The 17,647-nt window shown below is 43.0% G+C and overlaps 1 protein-coding gene across 7 annotated transcripts in view; it reads left to right on the forward strand.

The window, feature by feature from the left end:
• DYSF (dysferlin) overlaps positions 1-17,647 on the forward strand; it is a 180,390-nt gene that overhangs the window by 128,245 nt on the left and 34,498 nt on the right. For 5 of the 7 annotated variants that reach the window (XM_085849528.1, XM_085849527.1, XM_085849529.1 and 2 more), the window contains 5 exons: positions 2,062-2,135; positions 10,518-10,577; positions 12,363-12,461; positions 13,052-13,180; positions 14,898-15,053. In XM_085849528.1, coding sequence (XP_085705654.1) covers positions 2,062-2,135; positions 10,518-10,577; positions 12,363-12,461; positions 13,052-13,180; positions 14,898-15,053 — 518 coding nt within the window. The remainder of the gene's footprint in view (positions 1-2,061; positions 2,136-10,517; positions 10,578-12,362; positions 12,462-13,051; positions 13,181-14,897; positions 15,054-17,647) is intronic. The other 2 variants (XM_085849530.1, XM_085849531.1) reach the window with 1 other exon arrangement.

Consider the following 17,647-nt stretch of genomic DNA (forward strand, 5'->3'; position numbering starts at 1 on the left):
CTGTGCAGGGGTTAGGCTTTTTCTTGAGGCAATGTTTTATGGCCGGATGCCCTTCCTGACGCCAACCCTGGTCGCCTCTTACGACACACAGGGATATGGTACACCTATTCTAACCGGGACCAGTACACTGGCACTCATTTCGCCGACCTCGGAAGGATGACAGGCTGAGTTAACCCCCTGGTGTTAATTCAGCAGCCAACGGGGCTTGAACTCAGGACACTGGGATCCCAAGCCGCTGCCCTAACCACTGCGCCAACACCAGGCTATCCTCTGAAACCACTCAACAAAACAATTCAAATTTGGCATATGTCATCAACTCCCCATGGGGTATGTAGAGTGATAACGATGTCATCAGTGGAGTGGTTTCCCAACCATAATTGGTTGAATTGAAATCATTATCCGAAAAATCTGAAACTTCATATATCTAGTTTCCAACCTGATGGGAGTGAATGATTAAATTTATGATGTCTTCGGTCATGTGGTCTGGTGGCCATATTGGATTGAAAAACAAAAATCGTTTCCAGAATGTATGAACGTGAAACTTCATGCATTTGATCAACTAGCAATGGGGAATATAGTTTGAACATTTCAATATCCGAGCACATATGGTCTGGCAGACTGGCAGCCATGTTTAATTTAGAGTTCGGGTGATATCCCCCCAAAAATACCTTTAAAAAAAACTATCTTATCTCAAACTGCAGAATCAATGGATCTGAAATGTTAAGTAAATCATCGACTACCCATGGAGATACAAGGGTGATCACTTGAATGTCATCAGTGACCTAGTGTGGCAGCCTTATTGGCTTGAAGGAAAAACATTTTTTTAATCAACTTCTCTGAAACCACTGAACTAATGGATGTGAAATTTTAAATTACGATGTGTCCGATCAAAGTGGTCATTTCATATTCATCTTAATGCAATTTAGCCTTAATGTGCACAAAAGTGGTTGTTAAATATCCTAATAATCAAAGCAATATGGCAATGCATTTGCCATAATAGGGTGTTTGGCTGATATCGGTATATGGGCCATAATAGTAGTGTGTTCAGTTGGCAATGGTATTTTTGTTCAGAATGAGTGTGCGAGGCTATGTGCTCTACCAAGTGCTGCTTTCGTTTTTATTTAGAAACATAGCTTTTTTGAACTTTATTTTTATTTTAATTCACTCTCTCCTGACACCAAGGCCCCCATCCCTCCCTGAGGGGGTGGGGGGGGGAATTTGCATTTTCTTCTTTGGATCTTGTGTTGATAAATTAGTGTGGTGTTCGTGCAGGCATGATGGGCTGAATGGCCCCCACCTTTGTCTGATTTCCTTGTATTTCCTTGTCATATGAAAAACAAATTCTAACAATCTTCACCATGGCTAGTCAATCATATGTGTGAAGTTTCGCATCAATCGGTTTGAGTGGTTATTGAGAGGGTTTTAAAAAGTTTTATTTTCAATCCAAGATGACCGCCATACCATGTGACCGATGACGTCAATTTAATTCTTCACTCACACTGGGTCGTAGATCATTATATGAAGTTTCAGATTTTTCGGATAAGGATTTCAATTTGACCAATTGTGGCTGGAATACCACTTCACTGATGACATCATTATCACCTGATTATACCCCACGGGGAGTTTGACATGTGCCAAGTTTCAATTTTTTTGGTGAGTGGTTTTGGAGAAATAGATGCAGATTTTTTTATTATTAATAATTATTTATTTATTTTCTTTAAACAAATATGGCTGCCATACCATGTGACTTATGGTGTTGGTTTTCAATAAAACATTATCCATGGGGAGTCTCTCTGAAGTTTTAAATTTTAGCATCGATCGGACAAATGATTAGAGAGAAAAAGAAATGAAAGCAAAAATATACAGACACACGGATAGACATGTTTGTTGCAATCTTGAAATCTCTTCGGGGCAAGACTAACAAGGTAACTCGTCATGAAAGCTGTGTTTAATGCATGAGCTTCGGGAAGAGTAAAGTGTTGTTTCCCCCCAGTTTCATGAGTACATACTATAGTATGTTTTTTTTTTTTTTATACTGTACTCTCTTCTGGTGTTTTTCAGCCCATTCCTCCTCTTCGACCGGAGGTGATGTGATGATCGACATTGATCATGGCAAGCCTTTGCTCACTTCCCAGGTAGGTTGGAGTAACTAGCTGACGTTTCCTCTTGGAATGTTTCTGGAATTTTGCATTGGCTTGTTGATCGCAGGTCATTTTCCACTGAAATCTAAGATTTACAAAGTCTTGCATGTGAACTTTTCTATTTTGTATGCAAGGTATGGGATTATGGATGAGCAAGATTACAAGTTGTGTGAGGGTCTGGGGTGGTATCGTACTGTCAGGAGTAGAAACAAACAACAAAAAGAGGGACATCAGATAACATGGAAGGATGGAAGTATACTACCATCTTGAATAATGTGAGGGAAAGGTCTGATTGGACTGACTCGGGGAGACCATTCCCGAGGCAGGGGGAAAGAGGAATAAAAGTGTGGAGGTATGAAATAGGCCTGGATTTCGTAAGTTTCATGAGAGGGTTAATGAAAGAATGCATCTGTCTTTGGATGAATATATCTAGAAGACTGATAACAGATTGAGCAAGACTATACAGAAGATAGGTTGGTGCCGTCTATTTTCCATTTTCTGTCTTCCGTGAAAGAACATAGCGGGCATTACGCTTCGACCTCCTGGTGGGAGCTGCCAGAGGTGTCCAAAGTACTTGAGTCCATATCTGATTGAAACTGCTGTGAAGTGGACCACCAGCCAATAATGGAGAGCTGGATTACCTGTGAGGTATCAGGTTCCCAGAAATCAAGAGATGGGGAGTTATCTTGTTCTGATATTTGATGAGCTGAGAGGTAACTGGTTCCCAAGCATGTGAGTTATGAGGTAGCAGTCGACAGCAAACTATTTTCAAAGCACAGTCAGCTGAAAGGGACCAGATACACGACGATCAACTGCAAGTTACTGGCGAACAGCTCGGTTTCTGAGATTGATGTGTAGTATTGAGCATGGCAGGAGCAATGCCAAAAAAAACCTGAGCATTTCCATGATCAGTTTCAGTATGCTCATGATTGAGTCTGATTTTCCAAAAGACCTCACGATGGACAGAAAGGTGAGCAGCAGCAGACAAAAGTGGAGACGTGTACTCCATTACACATGTAGTAATGGTTATGCAGACCTGAGCAATCGCAGAAGTGCATGCGACAGTGTCCCAAAGGAATCCCCTTCCATTTCAAATGAGTTGTTCAATCTCGTTTTGATACAATGAAACAAAAGACCAAGGAGGTCTTTTTTGATCAAAGTAATGCAATTGTCTTGTGGGGATATACATCTGGTGTTTTAACATGGAGCATTTTCTTTTACTACATCCTCTTTCTCTTGGGCTAAAACCAAGACCACAAACTGCTTTCTAACCAACGTAACTCAGCTATATAGTCATGGGATAATTGTAGCAAATCATGGAAAGTTGCAACAGCTGCGACGCACCAGGCCATTACAACCGACGCCAAAGGACTGGCCGTGATGGTCCCTCAAAAATCAAGAAGGTGAGCAATGATTGGTCCCTCTGGCATGTGTAAAAAGTCCAGTAATGGGAGAAATCTCACCAGGAGATGAGTTGCAATTTTGTTGGTTTCCCACATCGTGCAGAGGCGACGTCTGAGTAATTAGGGAAAACTGGATATATGGTAGTGGCCTTTCAGACGGCGACGACTTCCAAGGGTGCTTTGAAGCATGGCAATGACGTTTGCAAGCATGTATAGACTCCCAGGGAGATTACTTTTATGGTGACCACTAAACAATAAGTTTGTCTGCAACAAAATTTTATTTTACTTTAATCCTGGAACTTTTATAGTGGGATCTTGTTTGTGTGCTGTAAATTCCCCTTCGTCCTTCACAGATTTTTTTTACACATTCACTTGTGAAACAATGCTCCATGTTACAACGTGAAGAGAGATCATCTGTTGGTCAGAACACATCCTCCCTCAATATGTGCAATGAAAGTAATTAAACAAGGCCTTCATCTGCAGATTGAAGTACTGCTCTCCCTTTTGGGATTGGGCTCCTGCCTCTCACCTTGTCGTCCTTGATGCTGTGGAAAGCGAGACCCTCAAAATCATTGGAATATTCCTTGATTAAACTGAGTGTCTTGGCATGTTGCACTCGCATCACAGATAGATTGGTGGTCTCTATTCTCACACTTCCTCTTTGGTCTTGCACTCTCTGCCATCTCGGCTCTTTCCCTCCCAGGTTTCTGCAGGGTGCACATTCTGCCAGTATCCCTCTTCTTCTTCAACTCCCAAAATCAAGGCTCCCTACTCACCTCTACTCGTTTGTTCCTCTTCTCTCACCTGTGGAGCCAACATACCCAGTCTGTTCAATGCCCCCTTTTTTTTTTTCTTTTCTTTTTCCTTCCAGGACTTCAAGACAGCTGTTCATCCCTACCTCATGTCACTCTCCCCCTCCTGTTTGCACTCCCTTTTTACAGGTTATTGTGATTTTTTTTTTCTCACCCCCTCTCCCTTGCCTCTTCATTTAGTTGTTGGTTGGTTTGTTCCTTTTCTGTTTCATCCCAGTTTTCCCCTTCCTCTTTGTACTGTTTCATTCAGCTTGTGTGCAGCTTGTTCACTCCCATGTCCTTCTTACTTCTCTGCTGTTGGTGATTCCATCTTTCTACTTCCATTTTACTCCAGCTTTCATGAGCCTCCATCATGTGATTATATCATGTATTTGTTTTTATTTATTTATTTATTTCAATCTGTTGGTGTGGTCTTTGCTTTTCTCTTATTGCTCTTCTTACTCCTCTTTATTGGTGACCCCATGCAAATTATATCCTTTTGTGTGACATCTCGCATGTTGCTTTGACCTTTTATTGCAATCTTTTGCATTTTGCAATTCCCTCTGCCTTTCTAAGATAAGTTTAATGTTTGCATGCTGTGATGTCAATTTTCTAAATACAAGTGGGAACCCAAGCATTAAAAGGGAAATTGTATTGAACAAATATTCCAAATGTGCAGGTATAGAAATCTTCAGTTTAGTACCAGGTGAGTTTAAACGTGTGCTTCTCCTAAAGATGTACTAAAAAGTGAAATTAAGAAGAATCTGGAAAATAGGAGTTTATGTTGTAGTTGAGGAGACATATTGTCTGAAACAGCATCTCAGCTTGTACATCTTGATAAATAGGAGTAGTGTATGTGCATTTAGTCGGCTGTAGCATGCAGGAAACGGTGAAGCAGGAGCAAGCATGTACATTAAAAAATTTCAGCAGAAAAATGTGTCCATTTATTTGTCAAAAAGCACACTGCGCAGTTATTGCCGTCAAACAATGTATCAACACTTGTGTATGTCTCATTAAAATGTTCACATTTTAAAACTCAGGATATGTGGGAAACATCTAACTCGATTGACAAAATAATGGCTTTCCTTTTTATGCGATCGGTTTCTTCCTCGTTTTGCTGGAAGAGAAATCCTGTACTATGTCGTCAGTCAGTTTGTTGTAGCAGTTCTGAATCAACTGTCAGCAAAGATGAGGCATTCAGACACTTTTGATGCATTGTTGATCTCAGCTCATTTTTTGCTTATCTGGAATTTGCATTCCAGAAAGGTATTGTCATCCTGCGCCGTCCGTCCGACTTTTCCAGCCAAAACTAAAGCTGTGGCAAGCAGCAGCCTCTTCACTATACAGATCTCGATATAATCACAAGTCGCTCCAACACATGGAACATGTCTTTCAATCCTGACAAATCTCACACACTATATCTCTCCGAACGGACTGTCTGGAACCCCCCCCCCCCCTTCCTCCATCTACTTTCTCAACAATCCTCTTGAAGCCCTTTCATTCAAGCTTCTGGGTCTTGCGATCTGCCATGATCTTTCCTGGGAAATCCACATTTCCAAGCTGGCCTCCAAAGGGGTACTGTTATCACCTCTGGGCTGGTGCTCCTGCCTCTCACCTTTCTTGGCTTCAAGCTGTGGAAATCAAAGCATTTAGGATCATTGGTATCTCCTGTGAAGAGACTGAGGTTTGGGGTCTCAGGCAGGTCAGTGATCTTTGTGTCTTCTACCGTCTCCTCTCTGGCCTCGACTTCCTCCCCCCCCCCCGCCCCATATTTCTGCAGGGTGCTCAAGGTCCGCCAAACCCCCTTCTGGTAAAACTACCAAAATCAAGAATCACTGCTCGCCTTCATGCTTTCATTCCTCTTTTTTTGGAAGAAAGTCCCACACACTCTTCAATCCCAGTCTTCTCTCAAGGTCTTCAAAACAGTTGTTCACCACCAACTCTTGTATTCCCCCATCCAAAACCATGATATTTTCTACCCCCACAAATCCACCTTCAAATTCCCTGCTTTCCTTCCTGAAAGTCCCTGTAATGTCCATCTTGTTTACCCCATGTACCCCACCCCAACCCTCTCCCTTCCACAGATCTCCTCATGTCTCTGTTCCACACTTCTTTTTTTTTTCCTTCCCTCTCCCACCAATCTTGTCTCCTGCTCCCCTTGTGCGTTTTTGTGTTCGCTCTCAAACGAGCCTCGGCGGTGTACACAAAAACGAACCAAAAAAAAAACGTTTAGCTGATCTGGCTGAAAATTTGCAGCAACATTCCTCTCCTGACTGGTAACAGGAATTGCAAAGCTCTTTTCAGTCACATGACTTTAAGTATGTCAAAATGTCTGACGTAGTAAATTTCTTCGCAAATCTTCTTCGCCAGACCCACCAGTCAGAATGCTACCAAATTTGTGTTGCAACGTTAGGCCAGGGTGGGGATGTTAAATTGCCGGTCATTCCGATCATGTGACCAGAAGTGTCAAAATTGTTGACAGTCAATTTTTGGGAAACTTATGTAAATTCTTTCAAAAATCTTCTCCAGCCACACCAGCCAGAATTGTACCAAATTTGGGTTGCAACGTTAGGCCAGGGTGGGGATGTTAAATTGCAGGCGCCATGCTGATCACACGACCGGAAGTGTCAACATAGCAGTCGCGCAAATTCCTTCCAAAATCTACTTCTCGAGACCCACCTGTCGGAATGCTAATGTTTTGGGTTGCGACATTATGGTTGGGTAGGGATGTTAATTGTGTTGTGGAAGTCATGTGGATCACATGACCGGAAGTGTGTCAAAATGGCCAACTTGTTCAACTTTTGGGAAAACGCATTAATTCCGTTCAAAATCTTCTTCTCCAGACCCACCCATCAGAATTGCCACCAAATTTGGGTTTCGACATTAGGACGGGGTCATGATGTTGAATTGCAGAGGTCATGCCGACCACATGACCGGAAATGTGTCAAAATGGCGAACTTTGTAAATTTTTTGGAAAATCACGGAAATGCCTTCAAAAGTCTTCCTCACCAGCCAGACCCACCAGTCAGAATTCTACTAAATTTAAGTTACAGCATTTGGCCAGGGCCCAGATAAGCTAACAGGTCCAGTGGTCCTATTTTTAATCCTTGCCATCTTTGGAAAAACAATGTTCTTCTTCACAATTTGTAACTGGTCGGGTCAGTTAAATTCTCAGAGCAACGTACACATTAGGGAATGTCGATTGAAGACTGTTCTGCCTTCCAACTGGCAGCAATTGGGCAGGAGATTTGTCAGGCTCATCCTGAACAAAAGAATTTAAACTGTACGAGTTCATCAGGAAAGTTTTGTTCCAAGTCATTGGAGTAAACCACAGCAATTCAGAGGCATACTTTTGAATGTCAGTGATTTCCATCAAGTTGTTTTCAAATCTTACTCCAAAGCGATCATTCAGCAGTCTATAGGCATCCTGTCGATGATGAAGATGAGCTCTTAACCGGTCGATTTCAAGATTGAAAGTCTCGATTCGAAATCTGCGGCTTCCCTCGAGTAAAACCTTGGGTTCTCCGGGTTCATCTGCGAACATTTTACGTTTTCTGGTTCGAGTTGGATCGTGTTGATATTTCTTTGCAGCATTACTTGTAGCAGTAGCAGAATTTTCAAAATGTTGAAATTGATCTTGAAGGGAAGCCACAAATGATTCAAGTGATTGTAATAACTGAGCTGCTGTCTTCACGTCGATGTGGCTATTCTGTAACTTTTTAAACCGCTGAAGAATAGTATCGTAAAACTGTCATCGAGACCGTTTCGAAGTGCTCCACTTTGCTTGAAAGTGAACCCACTTCCAATTATGTGTCATGTGATTGGTTCATATTTTTTTGACAGATTTTTTTTTTCCAATGCTTGCCGAATTGTGTTATTGTTCTGACAAAAGGCTCTTGTAGAATCAGCGTGGCTGCTTCATTGTGTCTGATGAAGATTTGAGTGGCTTTCATCACTGTGGAAAACTTGTTTCCAGCAACATATAGATGCTGCACAGAAAGCGCGCAGCAATCGGAGCAACCAGAAGAAATTAATTGCATTTGAATAGCTGTTGGTGCTGTTAACTCGCATTGAATTCAATGAATGGGAAATGCAAGGAACGTGGTGAATAATTTGGTTCAGTCGATTTATATTTGCCTGCAGGCCGCTGTATCGTCCTGACATATTGCTGGCATTGTCATACAATTGTCCACAACAATTACATCTGTCCAAATTCAAGTTGCTTATCATTGCAAGCACACGGCAAACAAGGCTTGCTCCTGCATGACTCTCTCGCGGCTCAAATCCAATAAATCTCTCAACAATTCCCCCTTCCTAATTGACAAATCTGAATCTAAAAGTCAGCTGATGAACAAGCGATTAAATCTAGTGTTTAATCTTCAATAACTCAAAAATATTTGGCTTGTTGAGGTTCTTCTCAAGCTATTGTTTATTTTCTGCTCCATCAAATCGGTGAGTTATTCACAAGTAGTTGATGACGCGTAAGAAGTACTGCTTTTATACCCTTCTGTCCAAATTTAGCAATGTGATCTGCAAAAAAGGGATTAAATTGAGCAATCTGCTCCAAACTCCCCAAATAGTTTCTATTATGTGGTTAACCGAGCAGCTCTATCACTTTGCTCCTGCTATGGCTCGACTGCTTCCCACAACACGTTCCGATCTGTCACTTCCTCCTCTTGGTGAAGACCAGCTGCATGTTCTACATTGCCAGCAGCCATGTTTTCCGAACCCGAAGCTGTGTCGCCATCGTCTTCGTCTGTCGTTTCTTGTTTCTCTTTCTCCTTGAAGTATTTGTTTATCGGAGGTATCTCTTTCTTTTTTTTAACAAAGCAATTCCTTTCGCCTCTTGCTTGCTTCACCTTTCTCTTTGAGCTCCCACTTCAGTACCGCTGATACTACTTTTCTTTTTTAAAATTTTTTACTGCTTTTGAATTCTAACGGAAACTGCCATCTTACCAATGACGTGGTGTCATTTGTACATTGGAACACGAGTTTATAATTTACTTACTTTTTGTTTTTTTCCTGCAGAATTTTGCTGTTCGATCATTGATTAATATTTTGGACCAATAATTGTATTGTCAAGTATTTTTTGGTTTCACACCCCCGAGACTCGCCGGTCATGCACGTTTACGCATGCCAAGACTAACCTCAGATATGGTGAAAAGCAATGGGGAAGATGTAAGAGGTACGTTCAAATCTGAAGTTTTCCAGCACGTATTCTACATTCTCGTTGTGAGATAAGATAGAGCTCAGACTAACCGGTCTCAAAGTCAAACGTTTCTGCAAATGCTCGTGGGCATCTAAAAGGTGTGTAGATGATGGCCAATTGTTCCAATAATGAAAGACAGTTGGCACAGTGGAAGCATTCAGATTCACTCGCACTAAATACATTTTGTGTGCACACATCAGCTGAGATGATGGTGGTCATCGTTTGGGGATGCTTGTTGAATTATTCTCACCCAATGGCATTCTTGAATGGACAACTGCGACTGATGTCCCCAAGCTCACTCGTGCCATTCATGGGAATAGTGCAACACAATACTTTGGGAAAACAGTTTGTCAGCCATGCAGAGGAAACATCTGTAACCTGCACAGTCAGGGTTTCACTTCCACTATGCCTTGGGGTGCTTGGGTGCCAAAATATTTTGTGGAGCAGAGCAGTGAACTGATCCCACATCAACCATATTCACTGAACCTTGTGGTGAGCTACTTTTGGATATTTTGCAAAAAATATGGATAGCCTTTGCAGTTGCATCTTCAGTGTTGTGGCAGGGATGAGCTTTTCATATCCTTGAAGAAAGCCAGAACCTTCACCTCATGGATGGGCAGGTGCCAAAAGTGTATAGCACTCCTTGGGGACTTGAGAAGTGAAGTCTGCCATTTTTACTTTTGTGTGCTTGAAATAAATTAGGATAACTTAATATTTGAACACACCTGTTACATCTTCTCCATTGCTTTTCACCTTTTTATTAATGTCTCAGCAAATTGAGGTGTGCTGCACATAAAAATCCACCTTATCTCCAATGTATTTGCCATACACCGACAGAATATAGAATATATGAAGGATATCCAGACTTCAGTTGGATTTTAGGTTTAGTTTTCATCATAACTGTTGCCTCAGCTGTTTGTGTCCATCTCTTGTGTTCCCACATGTACTTGTGCATTCTGGTGCACAAAATAAGAGTGGGAATGAGACAGGCATCTCCTCAACTGGCACAAACTTAAATGCTGCATCACTTTCGGTAAGGGGAGCCAATGTGGCTGTGGCCTTGTAAATGGGGCAATGGTCTTCATGTCTTTGTTCATCGATAGATATTGCTTTCAGCACCAAACTGAGTTGCTCATTGAGACTATAATGCCCACCCAACATGATGGTGAAGAGGAAGCTCACTTTCAGGCTTTGAGCTGTCTCGCCTGGGTTTGTTTCTCGGCCCGACTATAAAATGTTACGTTGGTGTTCCATCACAAAGTGTGCTGTGTCTCGAATGCACGTTACTCCAGGTGTTCCATCTGCGAGCATTAGTTGGTCCATGTTAAATAAAAATCCCATGGTGTCTTTCCCAAAGAGTAGATGAGTTATCACAGACACCCCTAACTTTAAATTACAAATTTAGTTTTCAGTTGAACATGAGGTATGACCAGTCAATATGTGCGGGGAGCTTGCTTTGGCCGACCCCACAAAGTGGTGGTAATTGGGGCCATTAAACTTGCAGGAGGTTGGGAAACTATGATTGTAAAGTGCTGCACACTAGAGCGTGTCCAGATTCGTGCCCACTCTTGTCGGTCAGATGGGGTACTCCACTCAAACATGGAGTTGGTTGCAAACAGGAATGTGGGGTTTCCCAGAGGACAATTGGATGTCATTTATGTATATGATGGACAAGATCGAGAACAAGACATCTTGGGGCACTGAAGCCTCTACTCTTGGGTGAGGAGAGGAAGGTATTCGGTTGATTACACGTTGTTTGCTGCTGGAGGAAGTCAGAAAGCCAGGTATGAAAGCAGTCTCGTCTGTCATTTCAGCGATCTTGTCAAGCAGAGCAGGATGCCCGATATTGTAGAATGCCTGAGATGTGTTTAGGCGGACAGTTTTGACCCTCTATTTTTCGGCTTTAGGCCTCTATCCATTGTTGGCGGAGAAGCAGCAGCACATAGACTATTGCCTGGGAATTAATCCAAAGTCACGGGGCCGTTTGAAAAGAGGAAAGACTCGGTTGGCAGTGATGATGATTGCCATGAATTTGCTTATAGTTGGAAGTATCCTTCCTGGTTTGTATTTGAGAGCATCTTTGTACCTTCTTTGCAGACCGAAGTAATATTTTTGTAGCTACAGGTAATGAACATGCGGTTGAGGAGAGGAGTGGTTCGTCAAAGGTATTCCAGTGGGATCGGAAGGGTTAGCGCAGCCATTACACGCTGAGAAATGTACTTGCTGACAAAAAAACGGCAACACCACCAGTAAGACAGGGGTAACTGCATTGGGTTTTGAAAGAACAGCAATAGCCAGGGACAACGGTGGAGGAATTCGAGTTATCCTGCGAGACAGGTTTTTCAACGTACAATGTCTGCAGCTGCAATAGTAACCTTGATGGAGCAATCTGATCAGGAAACTGCGAGTTTGCGCTGTCGTCGTGTCCCATGTCGCTCTTGGAGTTGTTGCCTGTGAGATCCACCTTGCACCGTGAGGAATTTGAAATCTCGAACATTTCCCAACTGAATGATTTATTATAATTATCGGTCTTCTTATAACACGAATAATCGATTTTCGAATCAACTGCCATTGTCATGTTGAATCCCGATGCTGTTAATTTTCACATGACGGGTCAAAAAGCGAACGGTCACCTTGGAATGCTTTGGGTTAAAAAGGGGACGAAAAGTAATATATTTTTATTTATCTTCAAATTCCTGGAAATGATGTACTGATCTTTTCTCGTGATTATGGGGATGTCTACCTTTTCTTGGTCTCGCACTGAATTTTACTCACTCGAACGCGCACACCTTTCTGATCGCATGGTAATCGGTTGCAGGTGGACGATTCCTTTGACTGGTGGAGTAAGTTTAACGCGTCGAAGGAGGATTCTGACAAGTCGAGCTTGTATGCAAGGAAGAAACTGGATACACTGGAGGTGCGTGAAGGGCCCGTGCTGAACGGTTCATGTGCAGAGATTGATTGTAAAATCCAATTGTGGGCACTCGCACTTGGTGCTGAATCCTGTAGGTGGTGACGAGCTACTGCACAAAATGAGATGTGGCGGTCATTGTGGTGGACAGTATGACAGACTTATCTGTGGTCAAGGTCATGGAGATGGAAATGAAATGATTGCATTCTTTTAAGGAGCATGTGATGGTGTATGAAAGTTAAGTTGTAAAAAGTTTCATTGTTCATTTCTGCCACATTAATATCGTTTGCTCCCTATATAATAATCCTCTAGTCAGGCAAACCCCCATACCTGAGTACTCATAAAAAAATATATAAAAAAAAAAACCCCAAAACACTGATGGTTTATCACTGGACAAAGTTCACAGACGTGCCCCTGGAAGTTTATTTTAATTTTGAAGCATTGCAATTGACATTAACATCTGTTCATGTTTGAAACTTTTCTTTGCAATCATTGCAAAAATACTTTGACTATAATCAACAAAAGGCTTGAACACAAATATGATGTGAGGACGGACGAATGATTTCCTTTGTCGTTGTTTATTCCCCTTTCATTAGATCTATAACTGCGAATTGGAAAAGGTTTCAACATTTGGGGGACTGACAGATTTCTGCCGGACATTCCTCTTGCAGCGGGGCAAAGCAGAGGGCCACCAAGATGACCCAGAAGTGGTTGGGGAGTTCAAGGTTTGTGCACAGAAGTTAAAATTGCCATCATGACATTCAAAGGTTTTCTTTTTTTTTAATAAAAAAGACAAACATAGATTTGTATTTACTTTTCCATGTACATGTACGTGTACGTGTACATGGACATGTGAGAGTGGGGGGGAAAAACACAAGTATGAGGGTTGGGTTTGTTCGGGTCAATAGGGGTATCGAGAGCATGGATAGGGGTGTGGTGTTGACACAAGATGGTGATGTACCAGTTTTGAAGTCTGGGAAGAAAGGGTGAGATCGAGGTTGAAAAGCATCAGGAAGGTGGTTCCAGAAATGGAGAAAAGGGGACAAGTGGAGTTGTGCAAAAAGCCTCGATTTTGGAATTTTAATCGGGAGGGGGTAACGAAGAATGTATGTGACCTGGAAGAACGAGGGAGAATGAGGGCTGAGAAAGTGGAGCGAACTGGACTGAACAAGAGAATGTAGTGCTTTTTTTAATTTTTTTTTTTTTAATTAAGCCACCCACCGATTTGGCCGCCATGAGAACAACATACGTTGTTGTTCAACCTCATCACGGGATGTGCGAATAATCTTGTGCTTTACATTCTACAGATTCCAGGAGAGACGTAGCAGGACGGCAGTCTTTGTCAAATGTCCAAGGAGAACGTCGTGTCCTGAATATTTTGGGTGTCCGATCATTGCTGAGAGAAGCAGCACCATATCTATGGTTGAGTGACCTCGATGGAATCCAAACTGATGTTCAGAGATCAGGTTGTTTGGAGTAAAGACGACACCTGCAGTAATCAATTTGTTTACTTTGCTTGGAATTGGAAGTAAATTTACTGGTCTGCAGTTGAGAAGATCTGTTTTTTGTGAATGGGAGTGATGGTCTTGTCTGCAATGTTCAGGCAGATGGAAGTTGGCCAAAGGAGAAGGGCAAACGAAAGATTGCAGACAAAGGAGAAACACAGGCCGAAAATGCCAGACAAAAGAGAAGTGAGAGCAGTGCAGCATTATTTGAACGTGGGCACTCGTGTCGTTTGGGCCCATTGCCGATGAGCCAATGCTGCACAGAACTTTATCTCCCTTTTTTGTGTGCAGAAAAACCCAGGGTCACTCAATCAGTGCGAGGAGGTTGAGGTTGGGATGCAGCACGATGGGTTATTTACAGATGGCATGATAAACTGGTACATGAGAGAGAGTATGCTTTTAGATATTCTCATGCAGAACTGATGTCAGGTGTTGTGGAGATGGCACCTAGATCCTTTTGGGAGAGGGCGGATTGCACTCCTGCCAGTTGGCTTGTGTGAACAATCAGATTCTGTGGCGTTAGGTTGTGCTCCAACAATAGCCAGAGAGGTATGAGCTTTGACAATAAATGGTTCGAGGAATCGAGAGGAGCAGAATGGGAACACAAAATGTTGGTTGGAAACCATGTCTCGGAGGGAGGACATTCCAGTTGCAGAAATCCAGCTTGGAAAGATTTCACATTTTGTCAAACCCACAGATTTGTCGAAGTCATTTGATGCTATATATATTTTTTTTTTACTTGTTTTAATAGCAGCAAAATACGTTTGTGTAAATGCTGTTTTCTGGTTTCATCTTTTAACCTTGTAAATTTTTTTTTTTAAATTATTGTTTTACAAACATCTCATGAATTATTTTGCTTACAAACAAGGCTGATCCAAGTTGTTTGTTTTTGTTCTATCTCCCCAAAAAATCCAACCATCTCCCTCTTTCAACAAAGGGTAATTTTCATATCTACCGACTCCCTGATGACCCATCCCTGCCACTGCCACCACGAGTCTTCCAGGAGCTTCCAAGCAGTGAGCTGCAGGAGTGTGCACTTCGCCTCTACATTATTTGTGCATTCGACCTGCAGCCCATGGACCCAAATGGGCTGGTATGTTGGGAGCATACCATCTTTGAGAATGATGTATGAGGATCTTTGATGGCGTCTCCTCCTTTTTCCTTGGTGTATGATGGAATTATCTTGCTCAGTTTCCTGAGGGGGTGCTACAGAATCGAAAATTTCACAGTGGACATCCAACCTGTAAACTCCCACTGTCTGTAGCTTTATTATCATACAAGCATCCCCACCCCTAAACTGTCACGTCTCCTACCCCACCCCTAAACTGTCACGTCTCCTACCCCACCCCTAAACTGTCACGTCTCCTACCCCGCCCCTAAACTGTCACGTCTCCTACCCCACCCCTAAACTGTCACGTCTCGTACCCCACCCCTAAACTGTCACGTCTCGTACCCCACCCCTAAACTGTCACGTCTCGTACCCCACCCCTAAACTGTCACGTCTCCTACCCCACCCGTAAACTGTCACGTCTCCGACCCCACCCGTAAACTGTCACGTCTCCGACCCCACCCGTAAACTGTCACGTCTCCGACCCCACCCGTAAACTGTCACGTCTCCGACCCCACCCGTAAACTGTCACGTCTCCGACCCCACCCGTAAACTGTCACGTCTCCGACCCCACCCGTAAACTGTCACGTCTCCGACCCCACCCGTAAACTGTCACGTCTCCGACCCCACCCGTAAACTGTCACGTCTCCGACCCCACCCGTAAACTGTCACGTCTCCGACCCCACCCCATCTGCTCCCTTAAGCATTGATACCATTCCCCTTTCCCCCTCTCTCCCCTCCCCCCCCCATACAAGGGTATAGACTCTACACTCATGGAGGTGTTGGGGAGAAAAGGGCAGCTGGTTTATAAACTAACAGAGGTTAGGGGGTGGGTGTGAATGGCGATTCACATACGCAAGTAGGAAATGAGAAATTAGAAAATGAAGTAACAATGGCTCGGAGAGGAACAATAAGTGCAGAAGAGATGATGGATGTGCTTGGGTGAGCGTATGATGGTAGTGATGGGCAATGCATTTGAAAGAATGAAGTGAGGAAGACAAGACAAGGCAACAAGGAGCTGATTCAACAATTAGGAGAATAAGGGGGTTAAATAATGCAGATGGGCAACCACCCTGGACTTTGGAAGGGTGAGCAGGTGAGGGTTTCGAGAAGAACTTACTCCATGGAGCTCCACATGAAAACCTTGTACCATGATGAGCTTGGTGCAGATCAAGAATCCAGAAGACTCAGCTCCATGAAGAAGACTGCATCTGCGGCACAAACCTGGAACTTGTAGAAGGGTGCACAACTCCAAGCCAACTTGCAACTGGCACCGTCTTTTCTAGCCTTTCCTTCTGGTGTTCTGCCCTTGAGCATATTGAGTGCTACGAAAGTAGCCCCATGGGAAGGATGACAATAAGTTCTTTGCCTTGGCCTTCTGAGTGGTAATCAGGGCAGGAACTTACAATTTGTTTTGGGTGTTTCAGGTGCTGGCTTAACTCACCTGATCTTCATGAAAGACACATTGGGACCTTTAATATGCATGGCCAACTAATGTGAGCAGATGGGATGCTCAGTTTAATATCCATCTGAGGGATGGCACACACATAGATGAATCTCCTTGCCCGTGAAACACCAGGATGACGTTTTATATCTGCGTTGGGAGTCAAACCCAGGCTGGACAGCTCAGATGTGTGTGTGTGTGTGTGTGTGTGTGTGTGTGTGTGTGTGTGTGTGTGTGTGTGTGTGTGTGTGTGTGTGTGTGTGTGTGTGTGTGTGTGTGTGTGTACCTCCAGTCTTTCTTGGTAATCCTTCCCCCCCACCCCCAACCCCAAAAAAATTCAGTTTGACTTGGAACAAATTACAACTGAATTTTTTGTCCCCACATTGCATTTCCATGGTGTCTCCAGAACACCATATTTGGTCTGAAGAAATTTGTTGTGGAAACATGAATAATTTGCATGCATCCACTCTGGCCACCAAATATCAATAATTTGCTCCATCATTGCTCTCAAATGACATATATTTATTTATTCAAATTCTGGAATGGGATTTTTGGACACAAGGATACATTTGGAATACTTTGAAACCTGATTGAGTAAATAGCTCATTTGCATAAATCCAATATGGCCACGAAATATCAATATCTCACCATATCTTTGCTCTCAAGTGATGTCTTGTCTGAGCAGCCAAAACAACACTTGTATTCTGCTTCGAGATATTTTAGACTGGAAAATATAGGAGAACTGCTCAAACATGCTGAAATTATTTCCAATGAAATTATATGTAAAACCACAAACTGGTCCAACACGTGGAACATGTCTTTCAATCCTGACTAATCTCACACTGTCATTATGTCTTTCCGAAAGGACCGTTTGGAAAAACCCCCATCTGCTTTCTCAACAATCCGATTGAAGAAGTCCTTTCATTCAAGCTTCTGGGTCTCTCTATCTTTCCTGGGATTGCCGCATTTCCAAACTGGCCTCCAAAGCCAGTCGCCGACTGGGCACCCTCCGTCGTGCAAAGTCCTTCCTCGGCCTTTTGGGCTAGATCATTTTGGAACTTCTAGAGCATGGCCCGGTAGCACTCGTCATCGTCCTGTTGATCATCACCGTTCTGTTGTCATTCTCAAACCAGTG

Source organism: Eptatretus burgeri, chromosome 12, assembly GCF_056783735.1.
Source record: "Eptatretus burgeri isolate ZD-2024b chromosome 12, Ebu_testis_v1, whole genome shotgun sequence".
NCBI lineage: Eukaryota > Metazoa > Chordata > Myxini > Myxiniformes > Myxinidae > Eptatretus > Eptatretus burgeri.